The 22082-nt window shown below is 33.5% G+C and overlaps 4 protein-coding genes across 4 annotated transcripts; 2 read left to right on the forward strand and 2 right to left on the reverse strand.

The window, feature by feature from the left end:
• Window positions 1–201: 201 nt before the first annotated feature.
• Window positions 202–2053, reverse strand: LOC118032648 (protein CHLORORESPIRATORY REDUCTION 6, chloroplastic). Its single transcript, XM_035037413.2, has 4 exons — window positions 1748–2053; window positions 1095–1229; window positions 791–999; window positions 202–699 (listed from the first exon to the last, which is right to left on the reverse strand). The coding sequence occupies exons 1-4, from the start codon at window positions 1956–1958 to the stop codon at window positions 496–498; spliced, it is 759 nt and encodes a 252-aa protein (XP_034893304.1). The 5' UTR covers window positions 1959–2053; the 3' UTR covers window positions 202–495.
• Window positions 2054–2528: 475 nt separating this feature from the next.
• LOC118032647 (probable flavin-containing monooxygenase 1) lies at window positions 2529–4883 on the reverse strand. The gene is made up of 5 exons (XM_035037412.2): window positions 4311–4883; window positions 3969–4206; window positions 3571–3746; window positions 3110–3468; window positions 2529–2983 (listed from the first exon to the last, which is right to left on the reverse strand). Exons 1-5 carry the CDS (start codon window positions 4746–4748, stop codon window positions 2632–2634), a joined length of 1563 nt encoding a protein of 520 aa, XP_034893303.1. The 5' UTR covers window positions 4749–4883; the 3' UTR covers window positions 2529–2631.
• A 5929-nt stretch (window positions 4884–10812) lies between these two features.
• On the forward strand, window positions 10813–15272 carry LOC118032646 (uncharacterized methyltransferase At2g41040, chloroplastic). Its single transcript, XM_035037411.2, has 8 exons — window positions 10813–11066; window positions 11946–12046; window positions 12139–12279; window positions 12637–12718; window positions 13023–13216; window positions 13354–13465; window positions 14040–14144; window positions 14866–15272. The coding sequence occupies exons 1-8, from the start codon at window positions 10914–10916 to the stop codon at window positions 14992–14994; spliced, it is 1017 nt and encodes a 338-aa protein (XP_034893302.1). The 5' UTR covers window positions 10813–10913; the 3' UTR covers window positions 14995–15272.
• A 4799-nt stretch (window positions 15273–20071) lies between these two features.
• On the forward strand, window positions 20072–22082 carry LOC118032644 (protein RGF1 INDUCIBLE TRANSCRIPTION FACTOR 1). The gene is made up of 4 exons (XM_035037410.2): window positions 20072–20562; window positions 20706–20951; window positions 21053–21193; window positions 21565–22082. Exons 1-4 carry the CDS (start codon window positions 20560–20562, stop codon window positions 21904–21906), a joined length of 732 nt encoding a protein of 243 aa, XP_034893301.1. The 5' UTR covers window positions 20072–20559; the 3' UTR covers window positions 21907–22082.

Genomic DNA, 22082 nt, shown 5'->3' on the forward strand with positions numbered 1-22082 from the left:
ATTTTAAGCATAGATTATAGAGAAGGAGATACAGTTAACATAAAAGTGAAGCCAAATTATTTCTTAAAGCGAGAGCTTCACAGCATTAGCAGGTTACTGCCGCAAACATCTTGCACATACTGTAATTTGGTGATTTAAGCCATTATCATTTCAGGTTACTTTCTGGGAAAATTTCAAAATGCATAAAACACCTCATACATCTGGACACAGAAATCTAATATAATATTACCAGTAAAGGCACATTGAAGAGCAAAATAGAGGTGTGCATAATACTTGATATCATTATTTTGTTCTGTTGGGACTTTAGGGAACCCTTTCTGTGCAGCTCCACGGCAAGAATGCAATTTGAGGTTTTGTCCCCCTCAGGCTCCGTCGATTTCCTTTTGTGGGTTGCAGCTCTTCTAAGATCCCAAGTGACACCAATTGGTCATCGCAAGGGGAACTCTAAGCCTGTCTGAAATCTTGGATGAGCCTGACAGCAAAGTTTTTCCATACTTATGAAACCGGAGAATGTTGATCGATCAAGTCAAAGAGTTCATTTCCTATCCCAAATCCAAGCATCCTAGCCATGTCACTAGTCTTGAGTCTAGGCTTTGGAACATTCTGCTGCTGCAACCAAGAGTACACGACGAAAACTTTCTTCATCACAAACAGTTCCAGTGCCTCAGGATTAAAAACTACTCCCAATTTCATGTTCACCTGCCAGTAGAAAATTCAGAAGTCAGGCCTTCCCATCATGCTCTATTAGCTGCTTAAATCATATGCAGTACTCTCATTCATTATCTATTACCTGGTGAGGGACCAACATTGCTGCATAACGAGCCAGTTCTCCCGCTCGCCAGTCCAACAAGACAGGTAACCAAGGATAAGTAGCATCAAGCCTCAAAAACCAGAGTCTTATATCAGGGAACTCTGATAGTTCTCGAGGATCCATCGGATCTTCTCTCGTGTAGTTTATGGTAAATCCAATTGTACGCTCAAGAAACTCTTTCGGTTCCACTACAAAAAGGTTGCCAAGAAGGCCTTATCAAGGCTACATGGCATATAACTAGTCCCAGATACAAGAGTTTAAGCTTTGATTATATGGTGCTTACCTCGCGAGGGTGAAACAAACCCTGTGACGTTGTGAAACGGGGACAAGTCAAGACGGCGAACTATATCATTATCGATTACAATCTCGAATCTGCCTTCGGTTGGGGGCATTGGAGGTGGTTTAACTTCAGTTGAATCTGTCAATCAGTACAGATTAAATTAAACAGAATTGAATACCAAGAACAATTTAAACAGAACTTACTAGACCACAGCTAATGTAAACTGAAAAGTTCAATAACTAATGGAATCATATTCATAGCATTGTTCAAACTCAACTATCGTGAACTAATCACCAATCATGGACATTACTGACTGCCGAATTCGGCAAGTTTTGAAATAGCAGGAAAAGGGAAACTTGATATCTAAAACAATAATATCTCCAAGAATGCAGGTCTCATCTGCTTCACATCAAAATTAACGTCTAGAAGCTACAAGGCCTAAGCTAGAACATGTCCCAAAACTTCCAAAGGAAAACAGCTAAATTAAGAAAATAGCCTTATATTTCGCTCTTCTTCTTGATAATGCCTTCAAATGGGATGATTGTTAAGACTGAGCTAGTACTACAAGACACCAATTCTGTAGCAGTATTTTAATTGGAGGACGCATAACTATAACCGGAAATGACTCAAGAATAGAATTAAAATGAGATTATTACCCTCTTCTCCATCATATATAGGAAGGTCGAAATTTCCAGAGGGATTGAAAGCAACAGAAGCTGCAAATTGTCCTTGTTGTCTGAAGTGAGAAACTGGCAAAGTAGTCACTGAATCTGAGACTGGTTTGCAAGAAATCCATTGAGAGTTCAACGGTAGTGTCTGTTTTTGCAAAGGAAAATTTGGCAAAAAAGGTTTGATGATTGTAGCCATGGTGGTAAACTATGCAGGAAGTCTCATAATATATGGTATGAGGCAGCTTTGTCTTGTTTTTTCAGTTTATCTATCTTTATTGTTTTGTGGCCTAGTCTTTAAGAAGCTCACATCTTTTTTGGTTTTGATGGTACGCAGCCCAGTCCTATCACCTAACAATTGTTGTGGTCCTCTCATTTATCTTTTACTACAAAAGTGATGCTACATTGGTATCCATTAAGTAATATAACACCATGGCCCAAAAGGGAACCCTCGTGACATTGAAATATGCATATTTACACTGAAATGTCAAAATTTCTTAGTCTGCCAATGCTGCTTGATCAAATCTGATAAGTTTCAGAGAAAATCCAAAAACTATATAATGGGTGAGCAGTTCTAATACAAATAAATCTTCATCTGGTATATGCCTTAACAAAGGTCATGGAATACGGAAGAAAATGTTGCTTCGGCTTAGGAGGAAACATCAATTATAACAGTCAAGTCCACGACTCCTGCTTAAATTTTAAGCAGAAGGCTAATTATAAACTGGAAATATAAATCCATTACTAGTTTGCTACCCAGAGAATATCATTGCCCTGAATTAATTATTCTGCTTTGAGCAGCTTGCAGGAGCAAGCATATAAAATTACATAGTTTCAACTTGTGATGGAGTTTTCACAAACTTTGGACAACCTCACTTGCTAGTGAGACCGGCATAATCTGTTGGATCATATGGTATAAACAAGTCTACTAGAAATCCCTTCTTTCTTCTGGGATTGCATCCCATGTCCTTGCAAAGTTGGTCATAGTACCATATGCTTGAGTTGCTAATACAAGCTCTCCTAAAGTAGCGGCCTGTAACTTGTTTGATGTGATCTGCCCACATGTTTGCTTCCTTTTCCATGTCTCTTATACTTGGCAATTCAAGGTTGCCATCAAGGAATTGTGATAGCCATACACTTTTGATTTCTGAGCGACCCAAATTTGAGAAATTCTCATTGTATCCTATGATAGCCAATCGAGGAATTCGAGGATGAATTATCTGTCTGAGGGAAATGCAAAAGAGATTTTTTTAGCACTAACCATGAAATATCAAGCTGGATGCATTCATAGAGAAACTTAAAGAACGTATAGAAAGATAGATGGCAAGAAATAAGAAGTTAACAAAAGACCTATAGAGGGAAACTGTAGAGGTCGGTGACCCCATTATGTTGTTTTGGAAAACAGGAGACTCAAAAATGTTTCTCAGTTTTTCATCACCCTTGAATCCTGTAGCAAAAATCACAACATCTGTTTCTATTGGCTGATTTTCTCCATCTATGATTAGACCTTCTTCGCAGAAGCTTAAGATTTGGGAATTCTTGATAATGATGCTTCCTTCTTCAACTCTGTCGTAGAATTTGTCAGGCAGCATTACAATCTGACAGGCAGAAACATCTTCAAGAAAGCTGATTTTTGGTAACATTCCATACTTCTTCAGTGGAAGTTTCCATCTAAGGTAGGTCTCAATGAGTTTTGAAATTCCCCATCTCTAAAAAGTTAAAAGCAAGATATTGGCATAATAATTCAGAGCAATTCACACATATATAACAATCATGAACAAAAGCAATTGGGAGAGTGAAATAGAAGTTACCAAGGGTGAAAGCATGGTGGCCACAAAACTTAATAGAAATGTTTCACCAGGCTTATGAACCAGGAATTCCGAGAATCGATTGAAGTACAAGAAACCAAGTAGAAGTCCACTAAATTCGTCACTAGGCAAAAACCAGTGAGCATTCCTTTGAATCATTGTGCAAGGGTACCTGACTCCTAAATCATTGATTATAGAAAGGCAGAGTAAACTTCAAATGACGACAACGCGGATTTTAATCAAGCATTCCATCCACAGATCTAACTAAATAAAGGGCTTTTTTGAACATAGCGTAGACCTTGCAGCTTCTTAAAGGAATTACTTGAGACACGCTAGTCTTTTCATTAAGCTGATAAAAGAGTTCAAGTGGGAACATTTGCCTTAACAGAAAGTTTTCTTACCATTTGCGTTGGCACATTCTGCTGCTATGTCAGCTGCAGTTTTATGAGAACCAACAATTGTAACTCTCTTTGCTTTGATCAACTCTGCTGCAGTCGAATTGTTCAAGGTTGAGAAGTCCTCTGAATGCATCACCTTGCCCTTGAACACTTCAGGCCCTTTATTTGGAAGGAACTCTGGAATATTTGGAAGGCCACTGAATTGTCCAACGCAAAGAACAACAAATTCTGTATGAAACACCTGACCGACATAATTCTTTAGTTATTATGAAAAAACAGCCACAACCAGAGTCCGTAACAACATGGATATATTTATTAATTGACTTCTTGAAAAAATGAAATTACTTGTATGCTGCCATTTTTTGTGTCTTGAACTTTGACATGCCATTTCGCTTCGGTGCCAAAGGGCTTGCCTGTCCCACCCCAAAGAGCCCATGACTCCATCTCTTCATCAGACACCCCAACATAGTCTATACCGATGACCTTGGAATTGAACTTGATGCAAGGAAAGAGGTTGAAATGTTGTGCATAAGATTCAAAATACTCCATCACCTGAGTGTGAGTAGGATATGTGTCTGTAATCGAGGGCGGCCATGGAAAATCAGAAAACTGGAAAATTTCTTTGGTGTTTTGGAGTCTGGTTGACTCCAAAGTATGAGACCAAACTCCTCCAATTCTATCTTCAGCTTCAAACACAATCGGGTTGAGTCCAATGTTGAGAGCGTACTTACAGGCAAGAAGACCACTTGCTCCTGCTCCGATGATAACAATCTGCTTTTCCATCTGTCATGTGTCAACTGAGAGATGCATTTAGGATCATTGCATTAAATAGTAATATATTGCTAGGTAATATCAGAAGTCATCAGAGGCTCAGGTTCTACAGGGCAATAATGTAAAAGTGGAATCTTTGGTTCTTCTCTGATTAGTGCTGGCCACAGTATGGCTTGTCTGATGTCTACAAAAGTAGCAATTTTTTTATTCTTCTTCTTCTTTTGTTAATTTGGCTTGAGGGGGTAAAATTTTTTTTTAACTGTGAGATGCATTTAGTACCAGGATATTAACAAAATCTAAAGTTTGATTGGGAACTAATTAAAATATTAACTAAAAGAAAAACATTTTTCACTTTAAAAAATGTTTTATCTTCTTTTTTTTTTGTTTTTATCTTTTTTATTTATTATTTTTGGATTATATATTTGATAAAAGATGATTATATGTAAATCTTTATATATTTTTTATAGATTAAATATTTATTCTTTATTATATTTTTAACATGTGCAGCCTTGTACATAGTTTTTTTATTTTATTTTATTTAATAAATTTTATATATGTGTCGATTTCTATTCACAAATTAATTTTAATAAAAAAAGTTATTAAGCACAACTAGATAAATAACTCTTTTTTTACTTTTTAATAAAAGTTTTTTTTTCCATGTTATTGCAATCATTTTTTTTATATGTGTTTTTTTCATTTACTATCATTGTCTTTTTATATATAAAATTTAAATAAAATCAGCTTATTTAGTTGATCAGATTATAACTTGAATTATTAATTTTTTTGAAAAAAATGCACCTACGATGTATAAATATATATATAAAAAATAATACAATATATAGGGCGGGCACCATTCTAGTTAAATACTAATTAATTAGTAGTGATATCAAAATCCATCAAAGGCTCATGTTCTTCACGGCAATAATGTAAAAGTACAATCTTTTGTTTCTATGAATAGACTGGCCACTATATCAATTGAAATGTTTAGGTTTGCAGTAACTTTTATTTTATGGTATTTTTTAAAAATATATTTATTTTTAAAAAAATATTGAATTGATATTTTATGTGTTTTTTAATATACTAAAAAAAAAAAAATTAAATATATTTTTAAATAAAAAATATTATATGCTAAACTACCAAATAACTGTGAGTTATCTGCTGCCACCACAAGTAGAAAATTTTTTTGTTTTTTTTTTTAAATTAACCTAGATGTTTGGGCTAACTGTATACGCATCTCGGCAATTAATTTACAGGCTTTAAAATTAATAAATCATATAAGCCTCAAATTACCCTGAAATTTATGAGATTTAAAATAGTGAAAGGAATCTGATCAATTAAGTTATATCCTCGTAAATTTTTTTTTTTGGGTTAATATGGTTTGTGGGGGTCAAGTTTTTGCATCTACTTAGTTGGAGGAATGAAGTGGGATATAGTTGCAAGAAATGTGTCTGCCTTTAAGGGAAAAAGAAAAGACAACTTTCTTTCTTTCGATTGCAAAAGTTTTGGTGGTCCACTATAGCGCCGGCTTGGACTGTTTATTGAGATAAGCTTATCCTTTAGTTTTTAGCACTTAGGACTCTTGAGCAGAAACTCAGATGCCACTCAAAATGACTGTGAAGGCAAAGATCATGATGATAGACATTAACCAAAGGCATTTAGGACATTGCATTAGTCACATTACTTGATTTCTGTATTTAAAGTATTTGGTCGGATATTGAGGTGAACTACACGTACAAAAATAAAAAATTAAGAATATAAAATGAGTCGCTGCTCCTTAGAGATTGATTGATTATATAATAAGAAAAATAATAATCATTATGTATATTATTATATCAAAAGTTTTTAATGATAAATATATCTACTGCACTTACATGCTATGCTAAGAGTCTTGTCTAAACTGATACACACACTAAGATCTAAACAATGATTTTGAATTTAGATTTGGTAACAAGGTTCAATCTTCGTTTTATTGACATTAGTCTCTTTTTAAAATAAAAAACTTGTCGCTTTGGTTATTCATGAAAAAATTATTATTACTCCCCTAAAAATAAGATTTCTTTATTGCAAGATTTTGATATTGATTTCTATATATAAAAAAAAAAAAAGACGTATTATTTTGGTTATTCATTAAAATAAAAAATCAAAATGGACCCAAAAGATGCAACTTTTAATCAATATGCCTCAAAAAAAAAATTCAAAATGGACCCAAAAGATATAACTTTTAATCAATATGCTTTGATGGGAGATGTTGACCAGCCTAAATTATTATAACATATGTGCAACAATAAATTTACATCAATAAATAATTTTTTATATTATGAATTATTTATATTTTAATGGGGAATATTTATTACTGATAATATCTGTACTCACACATATATAAAATTCATTCACAAATAAAATATAAACATACACAACTCCTAGATAACGCAAACATTTATTAGGGGTTTGAAATTGACGGAAAACACCCAAAAAGAAAAAAAGACAGTGGGAAAATATAGACTAGCCCACGTATCCCACGCACTGATTTGTTAGTGTTGGTTCAGTGGCCAACAGAGATGGTGGGGGTTGATGAATTGAGGGCTCTGATGATGGGGTTTTTTTCTTTCTGGAAGGGAGGTCGTCTTGTGTTTGGTAGAAGTGATAGTTTTTATTGGGGGAGAAGAAACAATGAGGTTATCTTTTTGGAAAATGCATAATAGAAGTGAGAGGCGGTGCGTGTAAGGTTTTTTTTTCGTTGTTGTTGATCTTTTCTCTCGGTCTTGTTCTTATCCTGGGTGAATGAGAGGCTGGTGTTGGATCTGTCTCCCCCCTTGTTTCTAGATTGTTGGTGTTTTTATGAAGAGGAAAGGCTAGGGTTCTGGAGTTTTAACGATCTGGAAAATCAATTGAAGGCAAGATTTTGGGGATTGATTCAATTTGGGCTATATTTGTTGGATAGTTCATTGTAGTCAATCAACTTGAGCTTGGATCTTGCAAAATTATCTGGTATTTTGGATTGAAAAGCCGAGTGGAGAGACTGATTTTCTTATTTGGACTTAAATAAAACATGAATTGCTTTAGGACTAAGTTGAATCAGTTGGACAAAATTGAATTGAAAATTGAACTGAATTGATTCAATTGGAAACAGTTGGACTAAGAATATGAATTAGAAAAAAACCAATGGGTCCCTAGAATATTTCCTCCTTTTCATTGCAGCCCTTGCTTTTGGATTTTTCAATTCCAATTCAATTAAGTTATTTAATCTTGGAATTTCTTTCAATTGAAACCCTGAATTAATTGAATTAATTTATCTTTTCAATTTAATCCTTAGTTTCCTAAGATTTATAAATCATATATTTTTTTAATTGTATCCTTAATTTAATCAACCTTCACATTTATTGGTTTTTATTTTCTTATTATATAATATAATAAAACAAATTAATTAAATCTAATAGAGTTTATGAACGGGGTTACAGGTTAACTTGTGTTATATCTTCTTCTTTTTTAATCCAAACACTTCTAGCCAAGCTATCTTTGCTTCCTATCATTTTGTTTTCTTCTCCTTGTTCTTTCTTTTCGACTGTCCATCCTCTGTTCTTCTTCTTTTTCTTTTCTTTTTCTTTTTCTTTTTTTTATCTGAGAAATTTAAGCCATATATCATGTTTTATACTCGGCGATTTTTCCTTATAATTTATGGAGAAGTCAGCAACGATCATTTAATGAATGTGTTTTTTTTTATCGAAATAGCTAGACAAATCCTCCATGCGTTGCGAGGACAATGCTGAAAAGTCTAATTCATGTATGATACAAATTCCAAATATGAATTAAAAATAATACTTGTAATTAAAAAGTACTCGATATGAGTAATTTACAAAAAAAAGAAAAAGAAAAGGAGAAATAGAAAGAATATGCTTGGCATTAAGGAGATGTTACCGATAAATATACAGTACTTGTGTAATTAATCTAAATTTTAATCAAAATATTAACTTGTCTAACATTGTATTATATACTAAAAAAATCATCTAGATATTTCACATTGCAATAATATAATCAAAATAAACCTTAAACACCTTAGGAAAAAAAATTAATCTCTAAAACTTATTAAACGATAAATTTTTTTTATACAAAAAATAGTGTTTATATATTTAAATGGAGTTACAAAAAAATGACATAAAAAGAATTCCTAAAATGTGTAACAATACCAATTAGAGCTAAGCCAACATGGAATGACATGTCAAACCCACAATCCAGATTATGTAATTAGAATTACCCGATAAAAAATAAAGAAAGTTATAAAGCTTTTATTTTAAAAAAAATATGTTAACTTTCTAAACTTGTGATCCAAGTCATTAGATCTAAAATATTTAATCTAGAAAAATCATGAAGTTCAAGTTTCAATAAATTAAATATTAGACAATGAAATTGAAAAAAAAAATACAATCATGCAAAAGGATTTAAAAAAATAACAATTCAAAAAATGAGGATCAAAATCATTATTACTATTATTAATAATAAATAATATCATCAATATTATTATTATCACTATTATTATTTCTATTATTACTAAAATTACTATTACTACTACTACTACTACTATACTACTATTATTGTTATTACTATTACTAATATTGTTGTTATTGTCACCACCATTATTGCTAGCATTATCATTATTAGTAATAATAGTAGCGTCTTATTAGTATTATTACTATTTTTTCAATTATTACAACTATCATCACCATTATTATTATTATCATTACAATCATTATTAGTATTATTAATAGTTTTATCACCATTATCATTGTTGTAGTTGTAGTTATTATCATCATTATCATTACTACTATTACTAATATTATTTTTATTATTTGTATTACTGTTACTATCACAATTATGATTATCATTACTATTATTATCAAACTTATAATCACCATCATAATAAACTATTATTATTACTATTATTATTGTCATTATTATTATTACCACCACCACTACTACTATTGAGAAAATAAAAATCATGAACTTGATTTGAAGGATATAATTAAAAACTAAAGAAACTTTGACAAAATAACCAAGAAAAATAATAAGAAATCAAAAGAAAAGGGATCAAATTGAAATCATTACTATTATCATTGAAAAAACAAAAATCATAAACCTTATTTAAATTATAAAATTGAAATTTATAAAGACTTTGACAAAGGAGCAAAGAAAAAATAAATAAATTAAAAGGACTAAATCAATAAATGTTATATATACAAATTAGAAATCAAGGGTTAAATTAAAAATAAATAAAACTTGAATAAAAGGAAAAATGACAAAAATTAGAACTAAAAGGAATGAATCTGAAATATCAATAACCATGAGGACCATGGTGTATTTATCAGAGTAGGAGATATAAATGAAAGAGAAAAAAAAAGAAAGGGTTACATGCAATAAAACTAGTCATATTTGGACTAATGCCTCATTTATAATGAAAGAGGAGACAATAAGAAATAAAATGATACAGAGAAAGCTTTTTTTTTTTTTTTTTACCACTAGGAGTTGCCATATGAGATGACCAAATTACACGATAGCTTTCACATGCCAACGACCTTTTCAATTAAAAATATTATTTTAATGTTTAATTACATCATTATTCTCAATTAAACCAACAACTCACAAAACGAAATGAGGCTAAAAGACACCAATACCTCTCACCTCAAATAATTATTATTTTTTGATCACGTATACATGTGTAATTCTTTAATGTATAAAAAAACAAAAATACTGAAAAACTCATACTTGAAACAATTGATTTTTTTTTACTCTTAGAAGTATTTTAGTTATTTATTAAAATATTAAATAAATTAAAATATATCTAAATAAATTAAAAATAACTAATACATCATGTAAAAATATCAAAATATTCCTGATTCCAAAACAATTAAACTGTTTATAGCTTAATGGCATAATGTTAACAGTACTCTTAATGAAGTGTGTTTATGGCTATGGAAAATCACCATTCCTTGGTATACTTGTTATTTGAGAGGTCCACTTTAAACTAACGTGGTCCCACCATTTCCACAAAAAATTGAAAACTCCCTCATCACTCATATAAACTACAAACGCATGGCCACGTCTCCACGGAACACCGCACAAACACAAGAAATTAGACCCAGAAAGAGTGAGAATTCTTGAGAGCTAAGCCTAAGCAAATCTTTCATGGCAATGGCTTCCACTTCTCTTCACCAATCTTTATCTCCAAAGTACCCTCATCTTTTTCATAATTCACGGTTTCCTCCCACTCGTCTCCGGTTCACCTCCCTTCGGTTTCCCTCTACAATTCGCGCCACTTCAGCTGTTTCTCTTGAACCTGTAAAACCATCATCTCTTGTTTCTCTATTTTCACTTTTTGTAGTCATTGCTTTCTGTTTTTTTTTTTTGTTTTAACACTAAACCACCACTGCCACTACAGGTTTTTGTGAATTGGAATACTTAATTATAGTTTTTTGGATACTTGTGAGTTGTGAAAATGAAGTGCTGGTAAAAGGGTCGTTCTTGTTTGGTTGCTGAGAAAAAAATGATTGAAAAATGGAGGGATATTAAAAAAAATAAACGTTTTAATTTCTCCGCTATTCTGGGTTTTTATATTCAGTTATGGAGGTAATAAAAGTGTGAAGTAAGAATCAAAATTGAGCTGCTCTAAAAGGTTTTGAATTTATCTTGGCGTTTTTCTAGGAAAAATGGGATGGTTGTGGATTATTGAGAGAAGTTGGAATTTTGAATGTCAGTTTTGTCATTGTTAATAATCCAGATTGGTAAACATTCGCAAATAGCTCAGTAGATTGATTTGTGGATTATTGAGAAAAGTTAGAATTTTGAATGTCAATTTTGTCATTGTTTATGACCCAAATTGGTAGACATTCGCAAATAGCTCAGTAGATTGAGCTTTCAAGAATCAAAGGTCACATTTGATTATTCATCATAGCTTTTGGCAATTTGAAGTTATTGCTGAACTGTGTGATCAAAGAGTTTGGCTATTGCTGGGTGGCTTTTGTAGTTTTCTGCTAGTTATAGATAGGAGTGTTCTGTTTGATATGCGAATTCGGAAAATATAGACATTTAATTAGTCCTTGTAATTAACAGTGAGGCACTACTGAATCTGTGTTCATAGGAAAGGATTTTCTTCTGACCATTGTCACATCTTATCCTTGTTCAGTTGCATATCGAATTTCTAAGAACTTTTGCTTTCAGGAATTAAGCACACAGCAGAGTCAAACTTTAGAGGTTGACCCATTTGCATGCCCAATATGCTACCAACCTCTGATAAGAAAAGGTCCTACAGGTTTTAACTTGTAAGTTGAGTTCACATAGTGGTATAAATCAGTTTTATTTTTATTTTTATTTTTCTGTTGGGTCTGGTAGAATAATAACTCAAAACCTGCAGGCCAGCAATCTACCGGTCTGGTTTCAAGTGTAATAGATGCAACAAAACATACTCCAGCAAAGAAAACTATCTAGACCTTACCATTACTGCTGGAATGAAGGACTACACTGAAGTCAAACCAGTTCGTACTGAGCTATTCCGGTATACATGCATTACTGATACTGATGTTGTTGTATCATTCTTGGCACTATGCTGATGCATCCATGAATAAGCGTATGAAGTTCATGCACTCCCATTTATAACCCCATGAGTCTTTAACCCTTGAAATAATGCTTATCTTATTCGAGTGTCTCTATTAGCAGTATGCATCATAGTTTCTGTTAATGAGAGAGGTAGCCGGTTATATTCTATCCCAATTTCCAAGATCCTTTCTTTGGTTTTGAGTTATGATGAAAAAATAGGAAAGTGGGTGTTTTTTGAATATGACATTTTGTGATGGGATTGAATTGTTTTGGGGAAATTGTCATGTCTCATGTTAGTTCCTTTCACCTTTTTCAGGAGTCCACTTGTTTCATTCTTGTATGAACGTGGCTGGCGTCAAAATTTTAATCAAAGTGGCTTTCCTGGTCCTGATGAAGAGGTTTGTTTTCCTTCATCTGTGTTTAGGAATTCAAATTCACTAGCTCAAGGAGGAATCTTTAATTAAGGTCTTTTCTTTATTGAGAATGTTTAATTAAGGTCATTCTGAAAAGATGAGTTATAGCAAGCTGACTTATGAATTCTCTCTATGAAACTTGGATAACATGGAAGATGATATACTGTGAAATGGAATTAACACCTGCGGAAATGGCAGTAATATTCATTCTTGTTCTTCATTTCTGCTGAAATTTGCTTTTGAGTCCATAATTATTAATTAAGTTTGTAATAGTTTGATGTTACTGCAGTTCAAAATGGCTCAGGAGTACTTCAAACCCACAGAAGGTGGTCTTCTAGTAGATGTTAGCTGTGGTAGTGGCTTATTTTCCAGAAAATTTGCCAAATCTGGAACCTATTCTAAAGTTATTGCACTTGATTTTTCTGAAAATATGCTTCGCCAATGCTATGATTTCATAAAGCAAGATGATACTATGTCAACGAGGTAAGCTTCTTTTTTCCTGAATTAGAATCTCAAAAGTTAGATCAGCAATTGTGCTCGAACATCAATGTTTTTATTCCTATACATAGGACTTTTAAAAAATGAGAACTGATTCACAAATTTTTTTGGATGGCGTTCAGAAATCTTGCTCTCGTCAGGGCAGATGTTTCAAGACTTCCCTTTGCTTCAGGTTCAGTTGATGCTATTCATGCTGGTGCTGCCTTGCATTGCTGGCCATCTGCTTCCAATGCTGTGAGTGATCTTTCTTCCTTTTCATTTTCTTATGGGTGACTCAGGCTTTTGGATATTCTAAACCAATCTGCCAAAATCCCTTTGAATTTGAAAATAGGCAGTGAAATCTTACCCGCTTTATGTCTAAAAACTAATGCAATTTGTCCCTGCTATGTTGCTGTCTGGTGGTGTCTTGATCTTGTCCATCATCTTACTCTGTTTAGGGTGATCCCCACATTGAATATACCATTGGAGTGTAAGATGTCATGCTGGTATATGCTGGTATTGTCTTCTCTTGTTTAGGAATGTAGTAGATATTTCTAATAGCAGTATCCCGGCAGCCAGATCCTTAAGTAGAGGATAAATGGAGTTACATAGTTGATCATTTTAAGTTATGTGGTTAATATGACAAAATCAATTATGTTAGGTGCCCATCATGTGGTTGGTGCATAAGCACCAAGCATCAGGTTGTGAGCAGGGTAAAATTACATTGTTGGTCCAGTAATCAAGAATTGATCGCCCAAGTTCTGGAAAGAGGCATAGAACTTTTTCAGAAGCCTGTTGTTCAAATAGTGATACTGTCTACTAATACCAGGTTGCTGAAATTTGCCGTGCTTTGCGAAGTGGTGGAGTCTTTGTTGGGACCACTTTTCTTCAATACAGTTCAACCACTTCCTGGATAGAACGACCTTTCCGAGAGGTAATACTTTTCATCAAGTGTTTTATTTTCTTTAAATCGTAATCGTAACATTAACTGTTTGCATTAATTACTATGCCTTGAGATACTTCCTTCAGCAAGACAGTATGTGCTTGTGCATCTCCCCCCTTAAATGTTGGCTGCTCTGGTATACTCACCTGCCAAACTGGCAATGGTGAAAATCCTGTCCAGATTAATTTAGATTGTGAATTTTACAGTAGGCAGTGGAAAGCATTGAAGTTTTAGAATTTTCAAGTTTCTAAAACATTCTGTTAGTGAAGCTTACCCTTTTACTTCTATTTTGCTTGTCCATTCCTATACCATATTAAATTCACATTTCAATTATATTCCATGTCATTTCATGGAGACTTCAGCATTTATTTAGAACTTGGAGTACAAAAAGTGCTAAACTAGGATGGTTCAGGTCTGTTAATTGACCATCTCAACCCTAAGCTACTGCTTGCTTGTTTGTTGGGAAAGTTGGATATGCACAGTAAAAGGTAGCTCAGCTTTACGAAGGTGAAACCTGCAAGTGCGGCATCCTCTCTTCTTGTAACCTAGGTTTTTACTTGTGGTGTGTCTACTTATAGGTGGAACTCCATCTAAACTGCTGGGTAGTCCATACTCACGAGTATAATTGAATCTAAATGATTGGAGGATCATTTGGTCTTTGCTGACTATATTTTGTTTTCTTTGGATCGAAAATTCTTGATGCATCCGGCAGAGGATTATGCAAAACTACAACTATTTCACAGAGGAGGAAATCGAAGACTTGTGCACAACATGTGGTCTTACCAACTACACTAGAATTGTTCAGCGATCCTTCATCATGTTCTCTGCTCAGAAGCCATGAAACAAGGCTTAGTTCATTTGAACATCATTTGATCTAGGCTGGCTATATCATTCATTGCTGATATGGGATATAGAATATTGTATAGACATTTTAAATAATAGAAAGACCTTAAAGGTGGTAAACCTAGGGAGATGTAAAGTGTCATTGTTGATGAAAAAGTCCCATCTTTTACTGTTTGATTAGAACCTCGTCAGTGGCTAGTTGTCACTAATCACAGGCGAGGCCTTTCTGTTGTTAGATTTTGTCGAAAGTGATCTGAAAGCAATTGATGCTGCTGAGATGGTTGGAGTCCACAATCATTGTAACGATCCCCACAAACACATACCTAATTAACGAGCGATGGTTGGGCAAAATATGGATCAGTCAGTCAGGTCTTTTTGCCCGCCTTTGGTTCATGAAATTGGTTTTAGCTGTGTGTTGTCAGGTCAAGCATGCACATATGCAGTTCTGCACCATATGTAAACTGGTTTTTCCTCATGACAGGACCACCTTGATGGAGTTCTTTAGTAGGATCGATCTGCAACACAATTCTTGTGACTGATGAAATGGACTGATGGTTTTGGACTGATATTTGCAACATATAATCTATGCAGGCATGACTCAAGAACTCACATGATGAGAGGTTATTAAATGATTAAGTCAGGGTCTAGTGGAAAGGGTTCGCACATGACCCCGTCCTTGAAAATAAGGGCAAAAGTGAATAAAAAATAGTCCACGAGGAGGTGGTTCGACCAATAAAGAAGCCCTTTTTAAACAAGGCAAAGTGGGTCTGTGAAGTCTAGAATATGGGCAGAGAGAACCCCTCGTGCGGCTCACAAGCTGACCAGCTTTCTGTTTGTTCTTCTACTATGCTCTTTGCCCTAAAGGAACCCATCATATAATCTCTGTTATCGTCTGTATCTTTGACCTTTGACCAGCCAACAAAATGCACAGCTACAAAAGAAAAATAAAGAGGAATATTTGGCCTGTCCAAGAACAAGTACCTATTAGGGTTTCCCTTGGTTTATTTTTCGAAGCCAGGCTCAGGCCATTGGATCCCTTGCACGTGACCTTCTTTCCTACTGTAATCCCATTCTGCTTTCCATGGCACGTGGGGGTCGGTAACCCTTTAGCATTTTATGTATTTATTTATTTATTTTGCTTCAAATTCTTACATGTCATGTTACTTCTAATCGAAGATCTTTCCCCAATCACCCCCTAGAAATCACAATTATCATCGACGGAATCCACTTGGTGTGATGGATATTTTAAGAAGTAATATATATATAAAATTAAAAAATGGTTTAGTTTTAGTCCCAAATATCTTTTTATTATAATATATGTAATTATGCTTTATAACTTAAGAACTCTAAAGCACCCATGGCTGATCTCTCCTCTCGCAAGTTGCAAAGAATATCTACTAACAGTCGTCCTCGATGGAGTTTTTAAGTGGGAATTGTACTGGCAACCTTACATGAAGTCAAGCAGTGATTGGGAAATATACTTTCTTCGAAAAGGACGAGTGGGAGTGTGTATTAGACAATTACTACTAGGAGAGGGTAAATATCTTATGCAATCAAGATTGGATATTTTCATTCTTGCAATTATCTAATACAGATTTTCTCTGTGGAATACAGCATACAAATAAAGAACGGATATTAAATATATTTTTTTTGAAAAAAAAAAAACTCATCTGCTAGGCTTAGGGAGTAGTTTTGTAATTGTACAAGGACCCATATTCAATTTACTTGGTTACATCATGATTATAAGGTTAAGACAGGTGCAATTACATATTTAAAATAAATAAATAAAAAATTTGATAGAAAAGTTTTTGACTCGTGTGTAGCTCACGCCGGCGTTTGGAACCCCTTCGCATGATTAAAGCAGCGAGTGCGACAACATTATGACGTGAAAATTATGCAATCCCAACGATGTTCGAAATCTCACGGCATCCCTGTCTATATCAGGTGGCGCGTGTTGTGTTGCGTGTGGCGATTTGACTCCAACGATGTTTTCTTTCTTTCTTCTCTTTTTCCATCTTTGTGGTTAGAAAAAGGCGTTGCCCAAGCAAAAAAAAACACACACTGTCCTTTTATTTTTCTCGGATATCTGATTCAATCCTTTTTTATTTTTTTTCCTTGATTTCTTTTGTAAATTTAAAATTTTTTTTTTTATTTCACCCTTGATTGAAATTCTATTTTCCCTCTTATTTTGTTTTGGTTTCAGATTTGATCTTCTTTCTTTTAATTTTGAGTTCTTTTTGTAAAATATTTTAATATTTTCAATTTTACCCTTAAATCAATGGATATCATTCCCCCTTGTTTCATTGTTTGGCATTTGATCCTCATTCTTTTATTATTGTTTTTTTTTTAGGCCTTGTCAAATTAAATTTATTTTCTAATTTCATCCTCTAATATTAAATGTTAATTTCCCTCTTATTTTTGTTTTGGTTTAAGATATGATCCTCTTTCTTTCTTTTTTTTTTTTATTTCGTTTGTAAAATGTTTGATTTTTTTAATTTTATTTCCTCCCCTAGTTTTTTGTTTGACATTTGGTTCTCATTATTTTATGTTACTCTCTCTTTTTTTTCTCTCTTTTTTTGGGTGGGTGTCAAATTCATTTTTTTTTTTTGTCCTTTAAATTAGGTTGGTTGAAAATTGAGGGTTGTGGTTTTCTCCAATTGGGTTACATCGAGCTTATAACTGAGGTAACAAGTTTCGAAAGTTAACCCGGGTGATATTGGTTTTTTTTTTTTCTTTTTTAATTAATTTTTTTTTTAATTTTATCTTTCGACACTTTATATTCTTGAAAAATTGTAACGATCTCAGGCATGGGTCACATGTCGGCAAGTGCACTTCACCTGGGTCATTTTTTTTCTTTTTAATTTTGAATTTATTTATAATACTACCGATTAGATTAAAATATATCTTTATTGATTTTTTTAATAAATTTTTTTTTATTGTAATCAATCATTTTTTTTCTTAGATCAATGCATCAAATATCCTTATATAAGATAAATTTAATTGATCTAGTTAGGTCTATGACCCAAATCATGATTTTTTTTTTTTTAACTTTTTGAAAACAAATGTGTGTTCTCTTAACAATTTTTTTTTTACTCTTAGACTTTTTCCTGTTTTTTTGCTCGTAGTATAACACGAGTCCAACATGGCAAGCTGTGAACGGTATGAATCTCACTAGGACAGACTTTACGAAAAAGGAAGTCATAAAATCAATTGATGGTTTATGTATAGGAAATGATCATTAGCCAATAAGTTCAATTTGCATGTTGTCTGCTCTTAATAATGTTCAGATTCGAGCCACTTTGTGTACAGAAAATGAAAAAAATCCAAGTCTAAACAGCTTAATTCAGGATAAATTACACAGATCAGCTTGAGATTTGTTATGGTTTAAGCAAATAAATGACACTGAGTAGTACTATTCCTGAGATTTTGCCTTCAAGAATCTGATTATGCTTGTTGTAATTATTAATGTCCTTTACAGCAAATGTCAAGCGATTAATTATTCTTGCAAAAGAGATATGGCCAATGAATTGTCAAATTTGCAATCAGTTCTTGTCCAACGCCAACTCAAGCCTAGGCATATATAATTAGTTCTTAACGAGAGTTGATTTTTTCTACAGAAGTAAAGTAATATAATCAAACCTTCTCCTGTTTTTGAGTAAATATGTTCACCAAAAGAAGAGCCATCGGCACTGTAATATGGCATGCTATGATTGACAACCGAAAGATTTAATATGGTCTAGCTAGGGATGAACTAGAAGGGCATAAGGGGAAAGATACAAAGAGTGGCAAAACCCGAGATCAGCTCTTGGCGAGAGCCTAAAGGCAAAGAAAAGTTCTCTCAAAATTAGTAAAAGGGCAAATTAATAAGCCTAATAAATCTTACGAGCAAGTGCTCAATGAGTTGTGTTTGTCTGTCTGGTGTTTGTTACAAGACCACACATTATTGTTCAAACCACAGCTTCTAGCTAGCTCGCTAGTGGAGTGGTTGGTTGCTTAATGTTGCCATGTTTGATTCCAGAAAAACCGGGTTTCCTCGTACATGTCTGGTTCTTAGCTTTGTATCATCAGTTCAAAGTCCAATTGATTTATATTTTGTAATGTTAAATTCGTAAATACCGACCAGATACATAGAAGTAATAATTCCATTGACAAATAGATTTTCTGATGATACATAGAGACGTCATTACATGTTTATTTTTTATGATAAGGGATATATTTGTTTTTTGAATAACTTGTATGTTAATTAAGATTAAATTATCTCTTTTTAAATAGTTCTAATTAAGAATTAATCAATATACGATTATTTTTTGAATTAGAACCACTTGTATATAGTCCCTTAGCACTCGTGTATATAGTTGGGAACCCAGCAAGTCAAGCACTCGTGTGAGGATCGTGCACTCAGACAGAATGTGAGCATGCCATACTTTTACAAGTTCAGGTCATTAATTATTAAGGTTTAATTAATTAATTACAAGATTTGTTATAAATTAAATTTATGCTGTTGATATTGCCACCCAGCTGCCTGTTATATGATTGTACCGCCTGCTTTTGGAGTAGATTTGAAATAAAAGAATGAGAGAAATTGTGTAATATTAGACTCGAAGAAAAACATGTGACAAAAAGCAATATTTAAGGCAAAAGGAAGTTCTATGGAAAAGGTGCAATTTTATAGTGAATCCCACTTTAAGTTGTGCTCTTAACTTCAACTAATTAACTTTTTGCCGGCTACTTGATTTAGATATGCATAGAAGGAATTAATTATAGCCGTATTTTAAAATCATCTTAGGCTGATAAATGAATAGGACGTAAATTGTTCTTATATGAATATTCTTTCGAAAATAAGTTTCTAAAAAATGAACGAATAAATCTTATAAATTCAATAGTTGAGATTTTGCGAAATACTATTTTTGGGGAAGAATCTTTTGATAAGATTAAAAGTACTATTCTAATGACATATATCAAACAATTTTCTATGATTGCTAGCTATCAACAACTCATAAATGACCATTTGTAAACAAAGTAAACCATACATTTATAACCTAAAACAGTATATATATTGAATAAATTGTTGCATCTCTCTCATCTCCAAGTCCAAATTCAAGTGTGTAGCTCATCTCAAAGATATTGATAATTGAAGAAAGAAAGAAACGGGCAAAAAAAATATAAGCTAGGGCAGCTGCTCCAAGAAGAGTTTTGTTAGTTTAGCATTAGAGCTCTTGAGCCAAGAAGATGAGAGAAAAAATAGTTTAAAGGGATGGTAGAGAATGGGAGACACAGAAACAGCTCCCACGTTCTCCTCATATCTTACTTTCATTATTTAATAATACTTCCTTTCCCTCCCCCCTCCCTCTCCCCTCACACACTCACACATATAAGTACAGGCCCTCCCAATTGACAAAATGTTGTCTATTTCTCCAAGGAATAAATATATACCCTTTCATCTCTTGTGAACCTCCATAAATACTCTTATCTGCTCACCCTAATCTCTCTCTCCTCTCTTGTTACACCACTATCTTGGTATCAGCTCAAGAGGGCTCGTCTTTTTTTGTTGGTTTTTGTGATCATGGTGTGTGTCACTGATCTCTCTCTCTGGTTCTTGATCTCTATGATCTATAGCGAAATTCTCCTGAATTTTGATTCATGTACTGAATTTTTAAGTGTCTCTTTTGCTTAATCTTGTTAATTTTTGTGAACATGGTGTGTTTTTAGGGAACTCAAAAGCCTGCATGGTTGGAAGCTCTTTACGCACAGAAGTTCTTTGTGGGGTGCTCTTATCATGACGCTGCGAAGAAGAACGAAAAGAACGTATGTTGTTTGGATTGTTGTATTAGTATTTGCCCTCATTGTATACCATCTCACCGCTTCCATAGGCTCCTTCAAGTTCGTCGTTATGTTTATCATGATGTTGTCCGATTAGAAGACATCGAAAAGCTGATAGATTGCTCAAATGTTCAGGTTAGTAGTCTAAACAATCTTAATTTTCTGTCTTGATATGTTGCTCTAGCAAAATTCAGTACGTAGTTTGCTAGATATTAATCTATTAGCATTGCCTGTAGGCCTATACTATAAATAGTGCTAAAGTGGTGTTCATCAAGAAGAGACCTCAGAACAGGCAATTCAAAGGGGCCGGAAACTATTGTACTTCCTGTGACAGAAGCCTTCAAGAACCCTTTACCCATTGCTCTCTTGGCTGCAAGGTACTCCACCACTCAATTTTCATCCTAAATCCCAGTTAGGGTTTTTCCACCTTTGGTGAAATATTCCTTTTACTACCCCTTTTAATTAAAGAGCATATCATAATAAAGTTGCACTCAATTATGATCAAATTTCCACAGATCATCTTCAAACGAGATAGAAAATGTGGCACACACTAATAATACAAGTTAATTCAACTTAAATGATATATAATTAAGGAGATAAGGAATTATACATGTGTGTGTGTGTGTGTGTTCTAGGACGAACCAAATTTCTAGAGGGATGTCTTAATTATGATCATTCATTCTTAATAACCTAGCTATATGACAATTAATATATAACATTAAAACGTTTCCTTCTACGTTTATTGTAGGTGGACTTTGTGCTGAAACATTACAAGGATCTTTCTCCATACTTGAGGAGATGCAACACATTAACTCTTGGGCCTGACTTCTTCATCCCTCAAGATTTAGCAGATGATGAGATGACCAATGAGACACCTCATTCAACAATCGTGGACTCCGATGAGCCGATGAGCTGGTCTTCGAGTTCATCGGGCTCCGAGAACATGAGCATGGCCAGCAGTGAGATTGTACGGAAGAAGAGAAGTGGATTATACGTATGTGCAAGATCAATGAATAAGGTTTCTGATGAGGACATTGCTTCGAGCATGAGTAGAAGAAAAGGCATTCCTCATCGATCTCCTTTATGTTAGGAAAATAAATTAAAACAAAACATTTATTAATTACTACTAAAATTTTAACTAGTTTTACTTGGATATTTTGACTGAATCCTTCACGTTCAAGATGTTCTCGCTCTCAATATCTCATCATCTCTCTTCACTCATAAACTTAAGTTAATTAATCAATTGATCGGGGGGTTTTGTCTTAA

This window comes from Populus alba, chromosome 6 (genome assembly GCF_005239225.2).
Source record: "Populus alba chromosome 6, ASM523922v2, whole genome shotgun sequence".
Taxonomy (NCBI): domain Eukaryota; kingdom Viridiplantae; phylum Streptophyta; class Magnoliopsida; order Malpighiales; family Salicaceae; genus Populus; species Populus alba.

What these genes read in the sequence shown, in the direction of transcription:
- LOC118032648 (XM_035037413.2), bottom strand. Translation starts at nt 1,958, where the DNA reads ATGGCTACAATCATCAAACCTTTTTTGCCAAATTTTCCTTTGCAAAAA. An exon ending in TATATATGATGGAGAAGAGG is followed by an intron (nt 1,230 to 1,747) that starts GTAATAATCTCA and finishes ACTGATTGACAG; the next exon opens with ATTCAACTGAAGTTAAACCA. An exon ending in GTTTGTTTCACCCTCGCGAG is followed by an intron (nt 1,000 to 1,094) that starts GTAAGCACCATA and finishes ACCTTTTTGTAG; the next exon opens with TGGAACCGAAAGAGTTTCTT.
- LOC118032647 (XM_035037412.2), bottom strand. Translation starts at nt 4,748, where the DNA reads ATGGAAAAGCAGATTGTTATCATCGGAGCAGGAGCAAGTGGTCTTCTT. An exon ending in AGAATGTGCCAACGCAAATG is followed by an intron (nt 3,747 to 3,968) that starts GTAAGAAAACTT and finishes TCAATGATTTAG; the next exon opens with GAGTCAGGTACCCTTGCACA. An exon ending in CCACCATGCTTTCACCCTTG is followed by an intron (nt 3,469 to 3,570) that starts GTAACTTCTATT and finishes TTAACTTTTTAG; the next exon opens with AGATGGGGAATTTCAAAACT.
- LOC118032646 (XM_035037411.2), top strand. Translation starts at nt 10,914, where the DNA reads ATGGCAATGGCTTCCACTTCTCTTCACCAATCTTTATCTCCAAAGTAC. An exon ending in CAGCTGTTTCTCTTGAACCT is followed by an intron (nt 11,067 to 11,945) that starts GTAAAACCATCA and finishes TTTTGCTTTCAG; the next exon opens with GAATTAAGCACACAGCAGAG. An exon ending in TTCCTGGTCCTGATGAAGAG is followed by an intron (nt 12,719 to 13,022) that starts GTTTGTTTTCCT and finishes ATGTTACTGCAG; the next exon opens with TTCAAAATGGCTCAGGAGTA.
- LOC118032644 (XM_035037410.2), top strand. An exon ending in TAGATTGCTCAAATGTTCAG is followed by an intron (nt 20,952 to 21,052) that starts GTTAGTAGTCTA and finishes CATTGCCTGTAG; the next exon opens with GCCTATACTATAAATAGTGC. An exon ending in ATTGCTCTCTTGGCTGCAAG is followed by an intron (nt 21,194 to 21,564) that starts GTACTCCACCAC and finishes CGTTTATTGTAG; the next exon opens with GTGGACTTTGTGCTGAAACA.